Here is a 1054-nt window from a genome sequence, read left to right on the forward strand (position 1 = left end):
GAGACAGAGAGAGACAGAGAGAGACAGAGAGAGAGAGAGAGAGACAGAGAGAGAGACAGAGACAGAGAGAGACAGAGAGAGACAGAGAGAGAGGGGGGGGGTGACCGCGCGCTCGGTCCTTTTTCCTTCCCTTCCTTTTTCGGGAACGTGGGCACAGCGGAAGGGGGCTCCTTCAGTGTGCTCTCGCCCCAGTGACGGAGCGAGGAGAATCGAGCGAGAAGTGCGCGCGAGCTGGACCCACCACGCTGCGGCAAGGCGCCCCGTTGCAGGTCGCACCCGGGGATCTCCCACGACACGGGGAAACACACAAGGGCGCGTCGTGTTGTTGCAACAGCCAGGAGAACGCACAGCGGGGCGGAGTGAGATGTGAGAAAGGGCGGAGGAAGACGAGGAGGAAGTGACTGGAAGTGGCGTGGCGCATGTCGGGCGCAACAGCAAGTCGTACACGCGATCCGCATCACCGTCAACCTCGATCCAGCGGCGGATGACACGAGTATCGCCCTGCCGGGCGGCATCCCAAAGACTCATGATGGGTGGGGGAAGGGGGAGAGAGAGAAAAGGGGAGGGGGAGGGGGAAGGCAAAAGATGGGAGGGGAGAGGGGGGAGAGAAGGGCAGGAGTGCTGACACTCCCAACCATGTCGGGCCACAGGTGCCGGTCCTTGAAAACCCAATTCCTCGATCCTCCAGCCCCCGGCAACCCCCCCCCATGTTCCGGGGCTGGAGAGGCAACCGCTCAATTTACCCCTGGGGTGTGTGGGCCTGTGTGTGTGTGTGTGTGTCTAGGCAAAGGTCAAGGGGATGAGGGGGTGGGGGGCGAGAATTGCCGGAGCTATGTACATCGTTGCGGGTGTCCCTTGCTCTCTCCCTCTCTCTCTTTCTCTCTTTCTCTCTCTTGTACACACACACACAGACCACCCTCTTCACCATCTCCCTGGCCTGTGGGCCTGAAAGAACCCGCGCAGCGATCCCAGTACTCTGCCTCCGGCGCCCTGCTTGGGGGGGGGGGGGGGGGAAAATGAAAAGGGTGTGCCAGCATGGGGGGGAAAGCATTCC

The 1054-nt window shown here is 61.8% G+C and overlaps 1 protein-coding gene across 1 annotated transcript; it reads right to left on the bottom strand.

Annotated features, from left to right (window-relative positions):
• Nucleotides 1-348: 348 nt before the first annotated feature.
• On the bottom strand, nucleotides 349-528 carry H696_06317 (hypothetical protein; the record flags this gene model as incomplete). Its single annotated transcript, XM_009500059.1, has 1 exon — nucleotides 349-528. A coding segment is annotated over one exon (180 nt), but the record flags the coding sequence as incomplete, so codon positions are not given.
• Between the last annotated feature and the right edge of the window lie 526 nt (nucleotides 529-1054).

This window comes from Fonticula alba (assembly GCF_000388065.1).
Source record: "Fonticula alba strain ATCC 38817 unplaced genomic scaffold supercont2.85, whole genome shotgun sequence".
Classification (NCBI taxonomy): Eukaryota; order Rotosphaerida; family Fonticulaceae; genus Fonticula; species Fonticula alba.